The 20,416-nt window shown below is 51.6% G+C and overlaps 1 protein-coding gene and 1 long non-coding RNA gene across 4 annotated transcripts in view; one reads left to right on the top strand and one right to left on the bottom strand.

Moving 5' to 3' along the window:
* Positions 1-7,191: 7,191 nt before the first annotated feature.
* Positions 7,192-15,639, bottom strand: LOC149854071 (uroplakin-3b-like protein 1). Of its 3 annotated transcripts, XM_090026411.1 has the most exons (7): positions 15,453-15,637; positions 13,650-13,799; positions 12,024-12,249; positions 10,135-10,211; positions 9,404-9,533; positions 8,949-9,036; positions 8,647-8,808 (listed from the first exon to the last, which is right to left on the bottom strand). In XM_090026411.1, the coding sequence occupies exons 1-7, from the start codon at positions 15,505-15,507 to the stop codon at positions 8,785-8,787; spliced, it is 750 nt and encodes a 249-aa protein (XP_089882537.1). In that variant the 5' UTR covers positions 15,508-15,637; the 3' UTR covers positions 8,647-8,784. The 3 variants fall into 3 exon arrangements, with proteins under 3 accessions (XP_089882535.1, XP_089882537.1, XP_089882536.1); XM_090026409.1 differs by lacking the exon at positions 8,949-9,036 and having other exon boundaries at positions 7,192-8,808; positions 15,453-15,635; XM_090026410.1 differs by having other exon boundaries at positions 8,668-9,036; positions 15,453-15,639.
* Positions 10,221-20,416, top strand: part of LOC149854069 (uncharacterized) — a 29,119-nt gene continuing 18,923 nt past the window's right edge. Inside the window, exon 1 of the long non-coding RNA XR_016439027.1 lies at positions 10,221-10,811. This is a non-coding gene — a long non-coding RNA (uncharacterized LOC149854069). The remainder of the gene's footprint in view (positions 10,812-20,416) is intronic.

The following is a 20,416-nucleotide window of genomic DNA, read 5'->3' as shown; positions in this document are numbered from 1 at the left end:
ATAAGTTTGGTTTGGAGCGGTCATCTGGAGACAGCTTTTACTCTATGCACTGGATCCTCAGCACATTTGGGTGGCTGCTTCGTACAATCTCACTACATATGTCACTGGTGAAGATGATACCTGAAAACCTGGTCCTACAGCAAAGGGAAGTGTTTTGACCAGCTTTGAAGGAAATCCCTTTGCTGGCGGTTACTGAATTCTCTCCCACTTTCCAGCCTAGGCAGCCAAGTTCTGCCCAATGCCAAGAAGGAGTACATCACTTAGTGCTAAGGAGTTATTCAACACCTTGCTGGATCAGGCCCACCATTGCCAAAAGAGGAGCTACCTGCCCACTGGTCCTGGTCTCCACATTAAAGCACATCCCTCCAAGGTTCCCCAATTCCTGACTGACATGAATGGACCTTCCTTGCAAGCTAGTTATTACTGTCCCTGTTGTACTGATGGGAAAGTCAAGAAACGTAAGGAGTTAAGCAATCTGTTTAAGGCTACTGATGGGTTGGAGGTGTAAAAAAACTGGCCCAATCTCCTGCACTAGCTGCCTTCTCTGCTCAGCCTCAGTGAGAGCAAGAGAGTGCCCCTTTCTTCATGGGAGCCCAGTGTAGAGTCTAATCTGTATGGGGTATTGCAGGTGCCCTGAACATTTGCATTGATATTTTAGCTGTCAGCCCTGGCAAAGCTCCCAATGGATCTGGAACCTCCCACTGAAACATTTTCCCTCCATGTCCAGCCTATGCTCCTTGTGCTCCACTTCACCCCAATTCTCATTTTGCCTCTGTCCCCTAGCCTAAATGGACACTCTCCTAGGGGGTGAAGGTGAATGGTTCTCACCTGGTCTCGGTGCCTTTTCTGCAATCAGACAGGACCGTTCCCTCGGACATGGGGTGAAATGCAGAGATTGCAGCCTCTGGAGCAGATATGCCCAGCTGCTACCCAAACAGGGGCGGCAAGTAACTCAGTTGGGTTCTGACTTACCTTGATGTCTCCAGCTCTTCACCCGTGTTGGGGAACTGGGAGCCGTCAGCTCAGGAAGAGGTAACGTGCTGTTCTCAGAGCCCCAACCAGCTTGATTTCCCAGCTTAGTGCAGCCAGGGGTTTTCCTTTCTCTGTCACCGATATCCCTGCAAGCCAGACTAGCGTTGATCCACAGACTGGCCTCATGGGCCGAGTGCTCCAGGAGGGACTCAAAGAAGGGGATGCGCTGAAGTGCAGGAGAACTTTAAAGGCTGCCTTCCCTGGTAGGGTGAAAGGGGGGGCTGTGATTTACAAGGGCCTGCTGAATGCATTGAGCTTGCTCTGCCACTCCCCACTCCCTTTGATGACCTCAGATACCATCCCCGCTGCTGCCTGGATACCCTCCTATTGCCTTGACAGCCCCCCCCCCGCATCTTTCAGCCTCTGCTGTGATCTGGGCATGGCGGACAATACAATGCTGCCACCCCCCTGCGCTGAAATGAATTATAGCCTTCTGAATCCCAGCCCTGCTTACATAGAGCATGCTGCAGAGCACACAGAAAGGCTCCCTGGTCCAGGTCCCTATTGGTAGTGCCCAAAAAGATCCCAGGACAGATGCCTGGGTGAGATGTAGCTCCAAAGGGGGCAAGGACCTCAGGTTTGAATCACCTTTCCCACCCCAGACTCCTGCTGTGCCCTGGGGGCTTTTCTATAGCCAGTCAGCCAGTAGCAAATGGGCAACTGAGGGGAACCCAGCCAGAAGGAAAAGGAGGTATGGGAGCATCCAAACTCATCCCTGCCTCAGATTTCAGGCCAAGTTTTCCAGGTTGCTGAGGCATTAAAACAAGTTGCAACAGATCATTCAAACCCCACACTGCCAGGGGTCCCCTATGAGGCCTCCTCCATCCCCTAATAGCCTCACCCAAATCACCGGTCTTAAACAGCGAACAAACCACAAGCCCCTGGACTATAACATAAATTCAAGCCACCCGGCTACAACATCATTCACCCTACTGGGGAATACTCTGTCCCTCAGCAGTGACAGACTGTTCCTGCAGCCAGGCCTCCCCCTTTGGTTACTCTGGGAGAGCTCCTTCCCCCTTGATGTTGGCTCTTCTCCTGCCTCTTCTGGCCAGCTGACCAGGGGCAGGTGCGGCCAGTTCCCCAAGTAACTCCTAGCCCCAGCCATCTGCGCCTGGGCTCTTTACTCCAAGAGAAGCAGGCACCTTAGTGCCCTGCTACAGGCCCCCATTCTCTTTCAAATGCTCTGCTCCTTGTATGCCTCCCTGCCCCTAGCATGTCCCACTACTGGGACTTGATCCACATGAATTTGCTGGCTCCGGTCTTTCCCATCTCTGCTCCACACTGTCACAGCCCATGTGTTCATCACTAGTACTAACCCCTCAAGGGTGTGGAGAGGTTATGGGGCAGTCTAGGGCTCTGGCTACTAAAGCCCATGTGCTCTGGAAGGTGAATACAGGCCAGATGGGCCTTAGAGATTAATGAACCACTGGCCATGAGGGATCCAGTCACCCTCCATGGGGCAATGGCAGGTTATTCTGAACCCTGAAAGACCTGCATGTTGGCAGATGGCCACAAGCTGAGTTAAAGATGCAACACATCACCCGCTTTACATTCCAGCGTGTTCCCTGAGCAATTCCCATGCGAGGATGGACTGGCAACCACTCCACCTCCTCGTCTCTGCACCCCAGAAAACATTTTTTGCTGGGCTGATCTATCTGCTTTCCCTCAGACTCCTCCGACCTATAAATCCAATAACTACTGCCAGCCTCCCAAGGGTATCAGTGTGGGCCCCTCGGCAGCTAGCACCACCTCTGTGCTTTGCATCTCTAGCCCTTGTGTGTGCGCGTTTCTGAGAGTCATGGAGATTTATAGCCGTGCAGCTACATCAGGCCTTAAAATGCCTTTGAAGCTCATCTACTCCCCCCGTTCAGTCAACCCACACACACTTCCCACTGCTGCACAGCCTTAATGGCAGCAATTTGAGGGCCTACAGCCTGAAACAGAAATGATTGCCAGTGATGGGCTGGAGCGCATGGTGACTCACTCCTCACGCATGCTGGACCAATGTTTGCACCACGTTCTCTTTCATTGTCTTATGAGTATCCCTCTGTGTTTCCAGTTGATCGCTTGCCCATCCCAGCTCTTTACTAAGCAGGAGGTCTCAGGATCCAGGGCTAGTCAGGCATGATTAGAACACCAGCCATGTCTCCTCATGTCCCCCACACCGGGTCAGACCATGAATTCACATATCCCAGTACTCTGCCAGCATACATGGGCCTCTCTTACCTAGCAACCCAGCTCCATCTTCATGCTACAAAAGAAAGCAAGTTGCTCCCAAGATGCACCACCCATTTCCTGGGGGGTGAACATTCTTCTTCCTAGATGCATAGAGCTGGAAGGGACCCCAATTCTGTAGCCATGGAGGATTCACCAGCTGTACCTTTGCACCACACATAGTCACCTTCTGCTCTCGTGACATGTTGTGTCAGCTTCCTGGTATAAGTCTTAATATTGCAGTAAGACTTAAGCCCTTCCCTGCTGAATGCTATGGAGCTGTCCATCAATGTAGTTCAAATGCTGCTCAGGAGCTGTTGCCCAGATGTGATCTGCACATTGTGCCCTATTCAGAAGAAGGCTGTTGGCTATGGGGAGCAAATTGAGTGCCCGGGGTGGGAAGGGGAGAGGAACAGAGGTATGCCTACCACTGAAGATGGGGGGTGGGGGAAGATGCACAGAAATTCTGGTGCCTCCTCACCAGAGTCAATGCTTGGGGCTGATGCCCTGCTCACTAGTTACTCTACTGTGGGAAGCCATTTGGGCCCAAGACTTTTATAGCCCACAGGCATGCAAATCAATCCATCTATCATATTAAGTAAGTCTATGGGGCATATACACTGAACCTGCCTTCATGCAAAACACCCAATCTTCCCTACAAGAATCCAAGATGAATATGCAACACGCACAACTAGGCTAGGTCCTGATGCATGTTAACCCATCGTTACTGATGCTTACTGGGATTTGTCCAGCTTCATTAACACAAATAAATTAGGAATACAAATTCCACTTTCAGACTAACCCAGAGCTATAGGGTTACTGTGTACAGCCAAAACGCAAATAGGGCTGTCATAGCACATCTAAGCACTGTGCAGGCTTGCCATCTAATGGTCAAACAGCAAACACCACCAGAAGAAAGGAAAAAATAAGCATACTTCTATACAAGGAGATTGCCTACAGAGAACAGACCTTTGGCATAGACCTCCTAGTTACTCACAAAGCAGATATGCAATACTGGACACCCTCATACATGACATCAATCACAATCACAGCTTCAGCAGACAGGCTAAGAATCATGGATGGGACTGCTAGTGATAACTACCTGCAAGGTTCCCAGAAACATCCATATGAATCCCCTGTCTTCAGCTGCTCAGAATTTATCTAGGGCTAAAATGTTTCATGTTGCAAAGTTACAGTAAGAAGGTCTCATTCATTAGGTAAAAGGATACTGCTCCCCACTTAAGAAAAGAGCCTCCTCTCTGGGTTGGTTTAGCACTTCAAGTGCTCTGGAGCAAGGGCCTGGCCTTTGGAAAGCAAACAGCATCTGCTCACTTCATTAAGAAGTGAATCACAATGCCTTTGTGCAAAGAGACCTGATTACAATTGCCTACATGCTTTTCTCCTATTAGAGGGGAAGAAAGTGAACCCCCTTTTCACACCTTCTTACTGTTTTTAAATTGGCAATATGTGGAGAAAGAATGAAACAAAAATGGAAGAAACCTCACTTTCTGCAGCTGTCTGGTAAGAAGGCTGCCAGCAGGTCACTTACTTTCCTGCCTTACAGACAAGCCAGCTCTGGTCTCAGGCCAATTTATCCTTCACCAATACAAACATGAAGCTACACCCCAACCTTAGAACAAGGAACAACACAACACCCACCTCTCTCTCTCCAGACAGCCCTCCTCCTCCAGCTTTTAACACTCTTTGTGGCTCCATGCTTATTAGCTGGTCATCACTTCCAGCTGGTCCCCAGCCTCCCAGCCAGGCAGACTATTACCCACTGACCGCCTGCAGCTGAGCTCTGAGCCCCTGGGGGCTGAGCACCCCATTAGACAGATGCAAATAGCACTTTCCCCGAGGTTGTTCCTGTTACCCTAATTTTGCTTTTGGGCAACAGTGATGAAGTGGGAACAAGTATGGGCTGCTTCACTTCCTGACTGTGTGTTTCTGACTGCTTTCAGTTTTTGCCAGTTGAGACAGTCAGTCAGCAGGAAAAGCAGCTGCTATTTGAAACCACTTTCTCTGGAGTGTGCCTTTTTTAATTGAATCTTTTATATAAGAAAACAGTTTTGACATTTTGGGAAACCAAATTGTTTCATTAAAAGCCATTTTTTTCTCTGAGTCTTCTCATAACAAAATCCTATTTGCCATTGAAAACCTCTTTCAATCAGAAACCTCTTTGACTGACTCTGTTTATAATTATCCTCTGGAATAACTGAGTCACCCCGAACAGGGTCTCTCTGTCACAGGCATGGAGGTGCAGATTGTTTTCCCTGTGACTCATATGCCATATTTGTAATTCTCCCCTTCAGGGCACAATGCCCAGAGCACTGCTAATCCCCTGCTTAAACAATGTGGCCACTCCTTGCCTTACTGCATATACAACTGCATGTACAAGCTTTATTGAAATACCTCCACCTGCAAATCTGACTAAGGGTCCTTCCCACACCACAAAGGTTCATTTCTCTTGCACCTAGGATGCTCAGGCTCTGCTGCATTTCAAAGCACAGTACAAATCACTGCTAGCAATGATGCTGTGGGCAGGCTGACTCTGGGGATTGAGCTCAGGGGCTCAAGAACAAAAGCCTTGAGGTGGTAGCTGTCACAAAGCACTATGCACAAGTCATGGCTGCAGGTGAACAGACAGCCCCACCAAACAAGCATGGAGAGCAACCCTGTAAAGCTGAGATGATGAAATTGCCAACAGGAGCTGAATGACCACCTGGCCATTGCCCTAGATGCCAGTTCTCCCTTTGGGCTATTTGGCCAGTCCTTTGCCTGTTCCCTGCTGTGTGTCCTTCCCATGCCACGTACATCTCTGGCTGCAACTCCGTCATGGCCATCACCCAAGCCAGAGAAACAGTGACTGTGGAGAGAGGCCTTGTTACACCTTACACTGTGAACTGCACAGTGTTGATTGTCTTAGTGCTAACTTGGCATTTGGAGCAGTCACACCTTACGGCTAAAAACCTTCTCTGATCATCTCCAACCTGCACAGCTGTGACTTGCCACTAGCGGCTTGGTGAGCAGGGCTGGTGAGCCAGGACAGGCTTCTAACCCTGCTTTATGGGCACGGGTGCGAGAGATTGGGGGGGAGGGAGTGGGAGAATGTAATGGTCAGCAGTCACATGCCTCCCCTGGAGCCTGGCACATGCAGCAGGCTGGTGGCTCCCCACGATGACACAACTCCTTTCCCTCCTCCTCATTTTCCTCCCCAGGCCCTACCAGGGCTGCTAAATGCTCCCACCAGCCATGGCATTGTGCTACAGGAGTAAACCAGCATCCTGGCCCAGCCAGCGATGGACCCGTCACCTCCTCACTGGGATGGGCAGCAGCACCAGCACCAGCTGGCGCTGCCTCATGCGGCTTTCCTCTTTCTCATGTGCTGGGCCATGCTCTGCCCACCCCGCAGCAGCATCCTGGTACCCAGCTCTGGCTTTCCATGCCTCCCCCATCCTCAGTCCCCACTAGCCCTGACCTCCCTCAAGCTGCTGCCATCTTCAGCTGCACACAGAAACAACATGTGGGGGATGGGCCACCGCATGCTGGGATACTGGAGGACTTCAACTTGGGTGGCACAGCTGTGGGGAGTGGCCATGCCTCAGTGGACCAGGAGCTGGGCAGTGCAGATCAGAGATAAACCTGCCCTGGAGCGGCATAATTTTGAGTCAAGTAATGAGTGCTTTAAGCTGTTTAGGGGTGTTAACGTGCGGCCAGACAAGGGCTTTAAGGCTCCAGAAGCTGCCTAAAATTACCCTGTAACAAGGCCCTGGTGCACTGCACCACCCAGGGAGACAGACAGACAAACCACACTGAATCAGAGGAGGTGTAGTTCAGCCAGGGATGTTGGCCTACGTAGAGGATTAGAGGCTCTAGGACTCCAACCTGCACATCCCAAGAAGCAGAGTGCCACAGGGCAATGGCCAGGTCTGACAGAGGAACTTAGTTTCATGCAGGTCAGTTTTAATGGGTACTTTGAAAATAAAAAAGCATACGGCAAATAGATACATGGCATGTTGTTACTGGCACACAGATGGGGGGAAGCACAGGGTTGCTGTTTGCTGGGGCACTGCCTGGGAACACTGTCCTACATGTCAGGCTAGGATTGCCAAGGCACCAGATACCACTGCAGCTCCAGGGAAGTGGGCATCTAAATTCATCAGGCTTGTTTGAGAACCCCAGTCCTTTCTCCAGGGGGCCTTGCAACTGCTGCCAACATCCAGCTCATGCAAATCTAGCCCAGCTCTTACTCCTAGAAGATCCACACCCAGAGAAGTCTCATGCCTTTAATAACAGTGCTCCATTGGGTTGCTTAATGTCTGTCATGAATGACACCCAACCCTTGCCTGGAGCTTTACCAGGAAAGCTTTATCTCAGAGCAGAGCTCCTGCTGCTGCTGGATCACAACAGATTCATCAAACCGGATAGCACATCATGTCTCTTAGACATCAGAGCATCCACAGAACATTTCCCCTCCTGTGGTTCCCTGGGCTCAGGTGGGACTGAGGTAGGCAAGGGACTGGGATGGCTCTTTAGCTGGCATACATGAAGCATGGGGGCCCTGAGCAAATGGTCTTCCTTGCCCACGGTGTCTTGCTGATCTAACCAGCAAAGTCCACAGATGCTATCTTGCCTAGTGCTCAAGTACATGCTTAGAATTAGTCCTGTGCTTAGGCTACTGGGGCAGTCCAGAAGGGGATTATATAGGGTGCTGTACAAGGAGTGCATCAGGCCACCCACCAGTGACTTATCTGGCCATGCAAGGGATGGAGCTGTGGGGTCTGGGAGAAGTTGAGGGGGCCAAGGGGGCCATGATGGGGACTGCTACTTCTGCAGGAAAGTCAAGCTGTGTGTCTGTCTGAGTGGGTGGCTGCAGAGAGCCTTGACCCCAGCACCGCCACATCAGCCATATCCGTGGAAGGTCTGGATGATTGCAAGGAAACACCATCATCCCATCCTGTTAAGAGTAGAGTATGCATCCTGTACCCCAGACATGACAACATCCAGGGGGTGGTCGCAGCCCCAGGATGGACGTAGATTTCTACCCCCAGCCATGGCATTCAGGGGGTGCTTGAGCTAAGGGCTGGGTGTGTCCTGTCACAGGGTTTGGGCCTGGTTCTGGTCATGTTTGAGTCAAGAGACATGAGACTTCTCTCTCCGAAGTCATGGCTGAGTGTAGCTGGGGGAGGAAGCAGGGCAGGAGGGACAGCCTGACAGGAGCAGGGGAGGGGTGTTAGCTAAAGCCATTATCCATGGAGCATGGAGTAAATGCAACAGAGGGACAGGAGCAATCACCAGAGAAGGTGTCCCAAAAGGAGGAGCCCCCCAACCTCGACAGCCTCCTAGAGCAGAGCAGCAGGGGGTGCTGCTGTTTTCCAGGCGCTGCCCAGGACCTGGGAGGTTCTGCTGCCTGGTGGTGGCTCAGGGTGGCTGGAGGGGCAGTTCAAGTCGCCGGCGGGCCTGTTCTCAGGCTGGCTGTATACATGATGAGTATTGTAGCGTGTCACTGCCATGGGAGACTCCTTGTTGTATATCTCACTGCTTCCGCAAATGTCCGTACTGTGAAAGGAAGGTGAGGGAACAGGTTGGTGCAGAGCAAGGGTTCAGCAAGGGAAGCAAAGTGTGGCTATCCTGACCTGTGGGTCAGGCACAGCACTGTCTGTACTCACTGCTGAGAGCTGCCTCTGAGCGATACCTACATGTGTCAGCTTCACCCCCCCTCTCCGGCTACCGCCAGACTCTGCTGGGCTGAGCTCCCTCTGCTGAGCCGAAGAGGCGGGTGTCAGGCTAAATCAGAGAGAAAGCGTTTGGTGATTTTGTATCGGCCAGTGGGGCTTCCTCGGGGGCTGATAACCACAGACCCTGCGATCCATCCACTGGCCGCTCCCACTGGTGAGAATTTAGTCGCGACCGGGATCTACCAGACCAGCTTTAGCTTTAGTTCAGATCCAAATGTCCACAGCCCCCGCAGTGTGGACATGACCAGGCTATCTTTAAACTATCCAGTTTGGCTCTTGTTCAGCTCCTGGGGAAGGTTTCCAGCCCCTACTCAGCTGCATGTTGCTGGAGTTGGTACCAAGCTGGGTAGTTTAAAACCTACAGCAGTCTCTTCAGCGATTAGGTGCATCCGAGGGGCAGATGAGTGGGGACTCACCATACGTAGATCAGCATGGCGATGAAGCAGGCCAGCAGGATGGCCAAGAGGATGGACAAAATGGTCGTGATAACAATCATGCTGGCGCTGCGCCTCCTGGGCCGGGGGTCGATGGTGCCGGGGTCTTGTGCTGGAGCAAGGAGCAGGGGGACAAGAAATGATGTCATACACAGCACTAGCAGGGACCCACACACAGCAAAAAAGAGAGTTGGGCCCTGATTCAGCAAAGCACCTGCTTACCTGCAAGCCCATGAACGACCTCATTGTCCTCAATGGGACTAAAGGTATTCAAGAGGACAAGTCATGTACTGGGAGTGGTCTAGCCATCAAGACACTGGCCTGGGCCTCAGCAGACCAGGGGTTATTCCTGGCTAACCAGGAATAACCACTGATTTGCTTCTATGACCCTAGGCAAATTCCTTCACCATGTTTCCCCATGCAGTACAGGCACTGCTATTGCTGGCTCAGGGGCAAGGGAAAAAACGCAGCCATGTTACTTCCGGTTTTCCACTGCACCTCACCGTCCATGACACCCCTGTGAGGTAGGGCAGGGCTGTTCCCTGCTTTTACAGAATGGGAAACTGAGGCACACAGAGACTAAGGGACTTGCTCGAGGATCCATGAAGAGGCCGTGGCAGCAGCAGGAATGAACCCAGGCCTCTGGTGACTAAACCACATGGCCTTGAGGTTTGTGATGGATGGCAGGCAGCGAGCAGTGCACAAGCAGTTACCTGTCTTCAGTGTGATGTCGTCTAGCCACTCTGTCTCAGCTTTGGGCTGAGAATTATCCATTGCAAGAAACTTCACACTGTGAAGAGAGGAAAGAAGCTCAGAAGTAGCTGGGGCCACTGGCTAGCACCTCTTGGGTTATAGGTAACAGTGGGTGGGGGAGGGTGTGGCAGAAAGCCACCTTGGTTTCTCCCCAAAATCTCTGCCCTGTGACACTGTGACTAAAATTTCTGAGCTGCAACCATTTGATTAGGGTGGGCCCTGCACACAGGGGACCGCACCCTCAGCCTGTCTCTTTAGGTAACCCGAGCTGGCTGCATTCCTGAGGGAGCGGGGAACCTGCTCCCTCTGCCTACGTGACTGGCATCAGCCACCTGGGTGAGGGGCATCTACCTGGTGGGCTGGAATCTGCCCGGCAACTGGTGATGTATTTCAAATTGGTTGGTTGGCAGACAGCCAACTGGGGCTGACCTCCACTGGACCGGGTGAATGAGGTCACAGGGGCTATATAAGTTGAGGGGAAGGAGGCGGTCTCTCTCTTCGGCCATGAGGTGAAGCAGCAGCCATGTGGGGGACACAGAGGACCTTTACCATCTAAAGCTGGCTCTCTCCCCCAAACTCACGAGCTAGAAACTACCTGCTTACAGAGGGGAATTTCACCAGCCTCTGGAAGATGCTTGTGAGTAAGCTACTCGAGATCTGATAGATATCTAGCTGGCAGTAACTCAGATGCGTGATAAAAAGGCTACCTCAGCCAGACTGTTTGCTCTTTAGGATTTCTAGGATATTGCTCAATCCTGTACCCTATTTTCACCCTACCCCTGTAACCAATAAAGTCTTCCTTTGTGACCGGTGTGGGAGACCTATTGAGGAGTGGGTCTAAATTATGCCTAAGAGACCCCTTAGGTCTGCGGACTAAGGGAGACTTTACTTTTTGCCCCCGGACTTGGGGAAGTGCCCCGAGTGCCTGTGCTGGGTCGAGTACCCGTAGGACTTGAGGCCTGTGTTTCCCCGAGGACGCAGGGCCGAGAGTGAGTCCATTCTCGGGGTGGTGGCAGCTACGTTACCCCAGGCTAGCGAGCGTGCTCCAGGAAGGGGGTCGGCCGGACGTAAGGTGCCCCTAGGGAGGCATTCGGAGCCCGGCAGGTGGTCGGGCACAGGGAGGTGGGCGGCTCAACGCAGGAGCGCCCCCTACTGGCCCGCCACAAGGGAACCTCATGGACTCAGGGCCCTGCCAGACTGCAATGCCACTTCCCATTATTCTCAAACCCTCAGAGCTCACCAGACCAGGAAAACAAAGCCCAGGCCAGATTTCCGCACCTGCTGACTGGTGTTGCTCTAGATTGGAAGTCAGTGGGGCCATGGCATTTGCACCTACTGGGGATCTGCTGTCATGCTGTATCCCTGGGGCTAACAAGGAGAGGACTGTCCTGGGGGTGTGATGAGCCTCAGAGGTAAATCAATAGGAAGATTCTCCAGAGGAATGAAGTTCATGAGCTCCAGCCCCCATCAGCCCTCACAATACTGAGGAGTGATTCATCATTTCTCTGCACTCAGTGGACTCCACCATGTAGCAATAAGGTCAGGAGTCCTGACAGCCCCTAGGGCTGGTACGAATCAGGCACACCAGCTCCTGCAAGCTGCAGAGGGATGTGACTGGCATCACATACCTTCAACTCCTTTGCCTGACTGACCAGGTGCCATTTACAGCTGGGGCAGTCTTTTGGCACATGCCTGGAGTGAGACTTATTCATGCTTCTAGAGCCATAGCAAGATGCCTTCACAGGTCTGCCACCATCTCCCTCCCATGAGTCTAAAGTGTTTCCCTAGGGCATACACTGCCTACCAGATGTTATGGCATGAGCACTCCAGTCCAGCCACCATCTCGTACCTGTAGGGTCCTCCAGCTGGTAGGGGACCATTACAATTGGGTCTGGATCTGTCATTCATACAGCTGGTCTCGCTCCCCACACGCAGCACAGTGATGTCATTGGAGTCTGGCTGGCAGGGGTAGTTGAGCCGGGCAGTGTTCAGGGTCATGTATGAAATGTTTGTGGGGAAATCCTGATAGGCTGGCAGGCTCTGCGGGGGTGCTGGGTTGACAAATTTTGATCTCTCTGCCAGGACAACAGTGAAAAGCAGGTGAGAATCCAGGCTGGATATGGCAGCAGACTGATTCTAGTGAGTCTGCTCCTGATTTACACTTGGTGAGGAGGGAATCAACAGTGGAGTCCCGCCAGATTATGGAATCGGTACACACCAGAGGCTGCCCTTTTCCTGTTGTAACTTGCCTACCTCTTTAAGTCTTTGCATTAAGCATTTCTGGGTGGGATAAATGCCCTATCCCATGGAGGTAACAGAATGGCTTCCTCTTCCCTCCTCTGTCTGCTCCCAGAACCGCTCTCCATACTACCGCCCACTCCCTCTCCAAGTCTTAGAGATGCAAACATCACCAGTGCTGGCTTGGATCCTTTCCAACTGATCTGAGTCCTGCCAGGGCCTTTATACCTCTGCTCCTCCAGATACTCACCGTGTTAGGTGCATAAAAGTGCATCACCATACACCTAACATGTGGCTAAGAGTTTCATTCCTGGGATGCACTTGACCTGCAAAACCCTCTGTATGGAAATGCCCTGCTCTGAGAGAGCCACACATTCCCCAGTAAGAACTGTTTCCTTTGTCCCATTCCTCTGTACAGCTCACCATCACAGGACATTATTGAGGCAATTGCTCAAAAAAGGATCCTTAGAAAAGGGATGAGATGGCTCCAGCTATGGCTCTCAGGATGGCACATGGAAAGGAAGCTCCCAAGCCCCTCCCAAGCTCACACTCTTGTACCACAAGTTTCCTGCTTTGAAGCCAAGGGCCCTAGCCCCAGTCCAACATAATACTGGGCTGGATGGACTTTGTAGTTTCCTGGTGATGGCCAGAAGCCAGGAGCTCCCTTCTGCTAGCTCATCCCAAGCTTTTACTCCATAGGGAAAGCAAGCATGGAGCAGCCTAGCTCAGCACTTCCCCGTCATTCTGACGAGCACTCAGGCAGACAGGGTGCAAGTCCCAGAGCCTACAAGCTGCTGTCCTTCCATTAGCTTCTAGCCCCAACTCCTTTGCCCTGGAGTGAGGCACCTTGAAGACACTGGCTGATTTGTCTGCAGCATCCAGACTCATGATGCCCACCCCCATAAGTTGCTGTGGGGGCTTTCAAGCCAGCACATGCTCCACTCTGCAGCCTACATCCAATGACAGCTTCATCACCTACAAAGGGAGAGCTAAAAACAAGGAGAAGCAGATCTCAAGCCAACCAAAGCTTGGGGACACCATACACTGAAAAGAAACCAGCTGTCTGCCGACCCCCAGCCAACCAGCACTGCAGCTGATCTGTGCAGTGGGGTCTCCCTGGACCTATGTGACCACTGCAAAGCACCTGAGTCCACACCACTAGAGTCGGCAGTCACTGCACAGAGTGGGCAACATGGAGGCAACTGAGGACATGACGCTGCAAATGAAGCACACATACCACTAGTGAAGGCAACCACCAGCCAGATCTCATCGGTGTGGTTGGTGTACACATCAAAGATACAGCGAGGCTGCTTGAGGACAAAGGTGGAGGCAGTGATCCTTCCTTCCAGTTCTGGGCCAACGAGGGAAGGCTTCTCAGTGACAGGGACTGGAGAAAAGCAATGAAATGCGCAATGATTAGGAGCAGGACATAAGCAGACACCTCCTAATGCCTGAGCCTGGCAGATAGTGAGTGTGGGGACAGATACACAGTGCAAAAAAGATTCCCAGTCTGGAGCTCTATCCATTGCACCACACTGCCTCCCAGACATGAAGGGGGCCCTCTGGAGACAAGTAAGAACAGAATGGGGTTGAATGTCTCTCATTCTGGCGCCAGTGCCTTTCTCCATAGAGACCATAAGAAGGACTGTCAACAACACCCTTTTGTTCATGTCAGCCTTGTCCCTGCCAGGCTAACAAAGCCACCTTAGGCATTCCCATCTCTTCTCAGGGCATCAATCAATTCTGTACCTGTAGGGCAGGGCAGCATGACAGCAAAGTGCCACACCTGCCTCTGTGCTACTCTAGAGAATAAATGTTTTCGATCCGAGCCTTACATAACCCCCAAGTCCCACACTTGCCTCTCAGAGAGAGTTCAAGGCCGGTTACAGGACAGTTTGACTTAAAATAGCTACTCATTCTTCAGTGGTACCTGGACCTGGCCTTTTGCATGGTCATTCCTACCTCTGCCACAGCATTGCCCAGCCACCTTGCTGATCTGAGAATACCCCTGTCCACCCCCAAAGCAATGGGTACAGAGTTGGAGTCTTTACATCATTCAAAGCTCTGTGACCTCGATTGCTCAGACTTTTTGGAGAGCTGCCTGCCTGTAGGGAAGGGGAGTGAATGCTGTAACTGTCTCAGAGAAGATCCTTCTGCCACCCCTCTGAATGCCCTCCAGAAGATTTGCCAGAAGGTCTCAAGAAAGTCTGGAGATGAGGAGCCCCTCACCCCACTCCTTTGTCTCTCTTGATTACTGGGGCAGGGAGCCACTGCTTTTGCGCTCAGGAGGCACTCGTGTATCACAATACTGGGCCCGAGTATGTGCCCAGGAAGGCAGAGATACAGCAGCTCAGCTGGGCCAAGACCCCCAGAGCTACCTGGGCAAGTCACGTCCACTCTTTCTCTGTTTTCCCATCTGTAAAATGGGGTAATTCCTTGCCCCCTGGGCATAGTGGAGCAATGCGTTACTGGGATTTGCAAGACTGAGAAGCACTGGTGCTCTGCAAGGAGGAATTCTCACTGCCCTGAGGTCAGCTCTGGCAAGGGAACCCCTGTCCTCCCTCCTCTTATGTAGCAAAGCATTGAGTTTTCAGCTCTAGAGCCCCATGGTCTCTTGGGCAGCAGAGGCCAGGCTGTGACAGCTCTGTTCACACTGGGGGATATTGCATCCTACAAAGATCCCCATCCAGCCTCAGTATGAAGGCCAAGGGTGGGCTAAAAGGGCGACCCCTATGCTGGGCCTGAGACGTGCTGGATGCTCCTCAGTGCTGCCACTTTTCTGTGACCTCTGCTGTGCAGGCTACAGCTGGGACCAGAACCACTCCAGTAAGCTTCGCAAGTAAAGCCTGAGCCAAGCTCCAGCTCCATCCCGATCATTTACTCAGTCAAGGAACTGCCTGGTTTCCGTAGGGGAGTAACTCAGCACCCTGCTAAGCGCCACTGTGCTGTCTGCTCTCTCAGCCCCAGCCCCAGGAATCAGGTCTCCTTCCCATCACCCCTTTCCTTGCCCACACCATGCAGCTGCAGCCCAAGGACTCACTTTCTTGGGAGATGTCTGTCAGCAGCAACAGCAGCAGAACCCGAAGTGCCGTCATCGTGGCTCTGGGTGGTCCAGCGGCTTCTCTCTGCCTTGTGCCCCCTGAGCTACCGTGGAGAGGATGGCTTGGGCTCAGTGCTCTGGTCCCTCTGGGTCCTGCCTGAACCCTCCCAGAGACTGACACTCCTCTCCTCTTCTCTCCTCCCCGGGCTGACAGCAAACAGGTCCGGCTAGTTTCTTGGGGAGCATTCTACATGCACTAGTGCACAGGCGTCTTGGGAGCGCCAGGGAGGGGTGCTCTTGAGGACAAGCCTCTTGCCTCAGTGGAGAGAATTGTCCTGCAACTCCCCTCCTGGGCCAGCTAGCCTGAGGGAACTCATCATCACGGAGGGCAGATGTGTGACCTGGATGTCCCACTCTTGTGCCAAAAAGGTCATGCCCAGACCATTTGGCATACTCAAAGCCGTCCTTGGTAACTGCCATGTGCAACACTGCCCTTTCCTCTTCCTTCCAGTTATACAGATCCAGCCTCCTCGCCATCCTTCCATGCAGCCTCCTTGGCAATGATGCCAGGGTCTTCTCTGCAGCCCACCCACACCAAAAGGGTGTTCACTCCCTCCCTGCCTGGGTTCATGTCCTACCTGCAAGCACTGAGTGGTCTAGAAATGAACCTTCCAGTCTTCAGTGTTTCACAGCTGGGTTTTATCTTGGTACTGTCCCATGGCAGCAGAGACTGACTAGGACTTGATTTTTCACAGATGCAAAGCAGACAGACACCTCTGGTTCACAGGTAACTAAGCGCAGCTGATGTCCCGAGACAAGGGGCTTGGTGTGGAGTGAGCTCATGCAATGAGACATGGCACAGTTAGGAGCCTCGTCCTGTTCCATTCATTTCACAGTGGGAAATGGAGCACAAGATGGGAAAACAGCTCGTGTTGTTATAGCACTCAGAATGGCATGCCTAACTAGAACCAGTCCTGGCCGTGAAGCTTGGGAACCATTTAGCTAGTGCTAGGAAGGAGAAAGATTCCCCAAAAGGCAGGTTGTTTCTGAGGTACTGCATTTCTAACCTGGCCAAACTAGGTTGATGCTGGAAGTCCTGTGATACAGCAAGACCTTTTGTGGTTCTGGAGCAGGCTGCTCTGGATATGCAGGTCAGGACATTGGAGACATGCTTCTCCATAACATCTGGAGAGATTCAGGAGTTTCCTGAATTACCGAGGCAAAAGGATACCAGCATGGATGATCGCTGAGATGCTGAGGGTTCAATCCTGTGAACATATGGTCTGTTTGGGGGCTAAGGTGCCAAGTGCCCCATAGGCTAGGCTGGACACTTTCAACTTCCATGACTTGACATGCCTTTTAGTGAAATTCATGGTCCAGTCTCAAACTCACAGTCCTATCTCGCATCAGGAGTTTTATTTATCATCCTGGTAGAAAACTGCATGCCCGCAGAGGGAGCATACAGAAGGAAAGGAGTCTTGGCCTGCCCCATCCCACCCACTGGAAGTTTCTGCAGAAGGTGGGGTGAAAACAAACACCGCTAGAAAAAATGCCAAGGTCAAGTGCAGGTGATGAAGAAAAATGTAACAAGCCTGAACATGGGTTCAGCTGAGTCAGGGCTGCCGGCAAGGAGACAGAGCCGCTAGCAAGCATGGTTATGAGGAGCGAGTGTGCTCATCTCTGGAGACCATTCCAGTTTGAGAAGTAGCTCAGCAGAGATTTTCCTCCAAAGCTTCAATCAGCAGTTCAAAAGCTGCGGTGAAGTTTTAGAACAGTGATTCTTAATGCAGGTGCCATGGTACCCTGGGGTGCCTTGAGATCCTTTCAAGGGTGTCACAGGGTGCAATGCTAGCGCGGTTAAGGGTGCAAACATGATTTACAAGAAAACACAAGGTTTCAGTAGGAATCCATGATGCCAAAAACCCTCTGCCCTGTTCCAAAATTTCTGAGTTCTTTGAAACAGAATTGCTCTATTATTTTCCATAGTCAAAAAATAAGTAAGAGCTGGCATTTTCCGATAAGTACCCTGAGTGTATAAAAGTTGAGAACCATTGCTTTAGAGTCTATTTGGTTTCCCTCAGATCTGTGTTTCCCAGTTTCAGCGAAAACACCAAAAGGAAAACAGTTCTCAGGGCAAGACTGACCCATCTGAATCCAGGAGGAGCTGAAAAACTTGGACAAAGGCCTGAGATTTCATGAGATTTCCAGCACGATTTCTCGAGAAGCCTGTTCTTCAGCCAGCCTTCCAGCACGTGGAGATTCCTTTGCCACTGTAGAGACGGTGACTTGTGAACAAGGCATGGGAAGCTGAGGAGGCCCCTGCAGATAACATTGCCTTATGCAGAGGTTACATGATGTTGTATGAGATGGTTTGGATAGGGATGATCCTAACTCGGGCAGGGGTTGGACTAGCTGACCTGGAGGTCCCATCCAGCCCTACTTCTCTCTGAGTGTAGGACACCAGCTTCGAAACACAGCTGAGCAGAAGAGTAATGCTGCTGCTAACTAGTAGGCATCAGTGTGAGGAAACAAAGCCATTTTCACATGAATTTCCAACTATTTAAATTGGTCTAATAAAAGCTACCAGATTCACCCAAAGAACCCAAAGACCAATGCGGCTACAACCTACACCCCCATTTTCACATGAAAACACTTCATTCTAAAACAGAGTATTTGGTTATTTGCAAATCAGTTTTTTCAAATGAAATGTTGTTGAAAATGATGCAACTCCACCCTAAAAATATCAGCTCTGTACCAAAACAGTGTTTTTTTTAATGGAAAACAATTACAGTGAAAATAGCTCTGGTTCTGTTGTGCGCTTAGTGGGGGGTTGGATGCTTATGTGGCAGAATGATCCCTCCTGCTGCACCTGACATGGGGACCCAAGAGTCACTGTAACCACAAGAGCTAGACTCTCCAGGATGGGGGACCAAGCCCCACTCCTCTGTAGGGTGGTATGGAGGGGATGTCTCTATGAGGGGAGAGGTTTGTGGAGGATCAGAAAGGAGAGAGCAAAGGGAGATGGATGATTGGGGGCAGCTCTGAAGGAGCTAGTGGGAAGATGGCAACAGGCTGGAACAGTTTGCACCACATTTGTTGTACTAACCCCTGGCAGGCAGGAAGGTCCCAACCAGAACTGACTTATTCCCTAGACATTAACTTCTTCCTCACCATTGGCTCAGGCCTGGCTCCTCACTGGCTGTATGACTGCAGGGACCCATTCCCCCTGGGTGCACCTCCTGCGCTCTGGAACAACATCCATGTTTCACCCCCCTGCTCCCTCTCTCTTGCAAACGCGGGCTCCTCCCTGAGCATCCCTGTCTACTGGGGTCACTGATGTGTGTGAGCAAAGCTGATGTGAATTTTGGCCTGCCCCTCACCTCCATTCCCACCTTAAGGGGAAAGCAGGAGGGAGGGATTGACGTGCCTGAGCTGTAGAGCACCTGCCCACCACCTGGGCTGGGCCCTGCAGCAGTGACTGACTCACTCACCTTGAAGGTGCAGAGTAATTTAGGCAGTGGTGTATGGCAGCAGGGCAGCCCTGCTCTGACAAGGGCATTTCATGGCTCCCTGCCTCTGGCAGGAGGAGGGCAGTGGCTGCCCACTTCATGCCTGCACTGGGCTAGGTAGGATTGGAGAAAAAAGGCCTCCTGTCTCAGTCTGGCTGTACCCCAACAGTTTTTTGGCTGAGGTGGGTGGCAGCAAGCCTTTTCTGGGCTGGGGAAATAGGCCAGCTGGCTCCCACACAGCCAGGAGGCTTGGCACACCTGGTGGAGAGAGTGGGCACTGTGGTCGGATGGGCACGGGGCAGCATGGTGCTAACAGATGCAGCGCCTGGGGTCAGGAGCAGAGAACCTCTTATCCTCAGAGCAAGGACCTGACCGGGGGAAGCCGGCTGGGAGTGTTGCCTCCTGTACGAACTGCTACAGACGGGGTTTGTGGGAAATTCTACTGGAAAATTCAGTGGAGCAGTGGAGAGAGGTATCACGCAGACAGCCCTGCAAGGAGAGGCTGAGGGACCTGAACCTGTTCAGCCTCTGCAAGTGGAGACTGAGAGGGGACCTGGTGGCTGCCTACAAACTCATCAGGGGAGATCAGCAGCAAATAGGAAGGGTCCTATTCCCCCCAGCAGCACCTGGGTGACAAGGAACAGTGGCCAGAAGCTGCTGGAGAATTAGGATGGCTAGGATCTGGAACCAACTTCCCAGGGAAGTGGTCCTCGCTCCTATCTTGGGTAAATTCAAAAAGAGGTTGGATGAATATGAAGCAGAAATCGCGGTTTGTTTCTTTTGGAAGCTCGCGAATAATAATTCCTCAGGCACACATTTTTAGCAGCACCAAAGATGTATTTGCAAATAGGGTCAGAGCAGAGACAGAAAATCTCAGATTACTCTTAACCACCGAGGAAACCCCAAACCAGAGCTTATATACCCTCTCTCCTGAGCACATGGGCAGAAACAGGAACTCTTACAACATTTTCCGGTTCATACAAACATATATGTTAATGACGTCACGTCATACATCCCATGTGCATTATAATTAACTATTTAAGTATGCGGGGCGGGTAGGCTTATATGCATCAGCTAATTACGCATGCCCAGAAAGCCCTCTAGGTCACCAAAGGTTGAAAATCCCCCTTCCCCCCCCCAAGGAGTTAGTTGATTGAATTACAGTGTCTGTATCCTTCATGTGGATTGTCAGGAGAGTGTGATTTAGCATAGAAAGGCTGACAGATTGGTCAATACAGTAGAAGGGAGTGTTACTTTTTAGCACAATGGGTTTTTGATAGTGTTTCCCTTTATCAGATATGAGGCAGAAACTGCAGACCGTGCAGTTTCAATGACACTCTATATTCATTATGCATTCCTAATAATAATATTTCTAACAAATACCTGGGTGGGGTCGTGTGATCCCAGCGTGTGCTCTGGCCAGTGGCTGGGGGGTTAGACTAGATGATCTATTCA

This window comes from Crocodylus siamensis, chromosome 13, assembly GCF_052110815.1.
Source record: "Crocodylus siamensis isolate JL-2025a chromosome 13, ASM5211081v1, whole genome shotgun sequence".
In the NCBI taxonomy this organism is placed as follows: Eukaryota; Metazoa; Chordata; order Crocodylia; family Crocodylidae; genus Crocodylus; species Crocodylus siamensis.
Note: the sequence above shows the minus strand (reverse complement) of the source record. Positions and strands in the feature narration are given on the sequence as shown.

Bases quoted from the DNA above. Each gene is read 5' to 3' on its own strand.
- LOC149854071 (XM_090026409.1), bottom strand. From the start codon at position 15,507: ATGACGGCACTTCGGGTTCTGCTGCTGTTGCTGCTGACAGACATCTCC. The intron at 9,534-10,134 runs GTAACTGCTTGT...TCCTTGCTCCAG, and splicing joins CGACATCACACTGAAGACAG to CACAAGACCCCGGCACCATC. The intron at 8,809-9,403 runs GTGAGTCCCCAC...TTCCTTTCACAG, and splicing joins GCCATGCTGATCTACGTATG to TACGGACATTTGCGGAAGCA.